This window comes from Octopus bimaculoides, chromosome 20 (genome assembly GCF_001194135.2).
Source record: "Octopus bimaculoides isolate UCB-OBI-ISO-001 chromosome 20, ASM119413v2, whole genome shotgun sequence".
NCBI classification, from domain to species: domain Eukaryota; kingdom Metazoa; phylum Mollusca; class Cephalopoda; order Octopoda; family Octopodidae; genus Octopus; species Octopus bimaculoides.
In genome coordinates this window covers 37901543-37903531 of record NC_069000.1, presented here as the reverse complement: position 1 = coordinate 37903531, position 1989 = coordinate 37901543, and the positions used below count along the sequence as shown (strand labels likewise).

The window sequence follows — 1989 nt, the reverse complement described above, 5'->3', positions numbered from 1 at the left end:
AGTGGGTAACTAAGTAGATTTGAAATTCCTTAAAAATGAAGATTGAGAGAAAGTAAGAAAGAAGATTTTCGAAATTTTTGACAGTTTAATATTGGAGTTTTCACATAAATTCGTTGTTTTTTTTTTAAAATTTGTTTTAATCCGCCGTTCCAATGTTATTTGAATCAACACGAAATATATTTTTTGACCGTAGTGTTTTATGGTGGTGGTGGTGGTGGTGGTGGGTAGTTTAGCTCTGTTCTTCCTCTGCAAGTTTTGTTTACCGTTTTTTGAAATTTGAATATGGCGATGGAGTGCCAAGTGGCTGTGATGGTGATGGGGCGGGGAGGGGGGCGGTAAGTGAACGAATTTATCTGACAACGCAATAAAATAAAGACTATTTGGCTCAACTTGCAAAAGTGAGATAAACTTGAAAAAACAACCGAGTCTCAAAGGGAATCGAAAGTTTCTTCATTTAAGGGCACCATATCTGACATGGAATATCAAAGTAAGAATACCACAAGAACAAATTCCTTGTAATATTTCGTTTTCTGCAGCAAAGAACAAATCTTTTATACGTGTTGGATAGTTTTGATGTTATTGTTTTGGTGTGTTTTTTTTTGTCTATCTTTTATTTATGACATTCCCAGAAAATGGTAATCCTCTAAATTCCTCTAAACACCACTATTATCATAATTATTGTAATTGCTCTGGTCTCGTTTTACATGGGACCAATTTCGTTGTCAAATTCTATGTCTGAGGAATTAAATATTGGTAAGGGTTTAGCACTCAATGGGTCCTTTAAGACTGTATTAGGGGACAGGGAGGCTTTATATGGAATAGTTTTGCTAACACTACTGTAAAATGGAGGGACAGTCTGTTCCAGTTTCGTCGTGGGCTGAGGTTTCCAATAACTGGAGACATCTCGATTAGGGCTAGAAGGGGGCGGTTGGTGTTTTTCAATAAAAACTGTGGCTGGTTGTCCACTAGTTAGTGTTGAACAAGGACTGATATCCTCATCATGACAACTATCAGAAGGGAAATATTTTTTAAAATAAGCTGTTTCCATAAGTTTCTCGGTTGTGAGGTGTTCGTTATCAATGAATGGTGGGGGTAAGGTACTTGTGAAACTGCTTCTGTTTGCTGGGTCATTACAGAATTCGTGCTCCTCGTTTCTTCGTGGAAGACTTACGTAGGAATTCGGAGAAGCATTATTAATTCGAAGTCCTGGCGAATGTGACATTGTACTTCTTGCTGGACTCGACGTTGCTGCCGAATTAGCAATTGCCGCCGCTGCCGTAGCTTCCAGTTGTTTAGCGTGTTTCTTTAACAGTTCCATCTCCTTTTTCTGTTCTCTCTTCTTGCGTTTCAAAGTATAACATACCGATATGAAAATTATCAAGAGAAGCACCAGACCGATAGCACCAAGAATTATTGCATAGTGTGGAATATTCAAACCTAAAAATAAATAAAAGAGAAAGGAAATTTAATGACATATATATGAAAATCATATCATAAAATATCGCAGGAATTTCTAGTATAGAAGTACTAATAACAGTATTGTATAACTTTAATTCTCTGGAAGACCGAGTAAGCTATCTAGTGGATACGTCAACCACAGTGCTTAACTGGTACTTATTTTATTGACCCTGAAAGGGTGAAAAGCAAATTCGACCTCGGCGGAATTTGAACTCAGAACGTAGCGACGGACGGAATGCTAACAATTCTGCCATCTCGCCGCCTTAATAATAATAATAATAACCCTTTCTACTATAAGCACAAGGCCTGAAATTTTGAAGATAGGATTAGTCGATTACATCGGCCCCAGTGTTTCAATGGTACTTAATTTATCGACTCTGAAAGGATGAAAGGCAAAGTCGACCTCGGTGGAATTTGACCTCAGAACGTATAGACGGACAAAATGCCGATAAGCATTTTGTCTGGCGTGCTAGCGATTCCGCCAGCTGGCCTCCTTAATGCACGCAAATATTGGTTTCGAATTTTGGCATA

The 1989-nt window shown here is 38.1% G+C and overlaps 1 protein-coding gene across 1 annotated transcript in view; it reads right to left on the bottom strand.

The window, feature by feature from the left end:
* Nucleotides 1–6: 6 nt before the first annotated feature.
* Nucleotides 7–1989, bottom strand: part of LOC106875456 (neuropilin and tolloid-like protein 2) — a gene marked incomplete in the record, with an annotated part of 222824 nt that continues 220841 nt past the window's right edge. Inside the window, 1 exon segment of the mRNA XM_014923608.2 lies at nt 7–1437. Within this exon segment, the coding sequence (XP_014779094.2) occupies nt 701–1437 (737 nt within the window).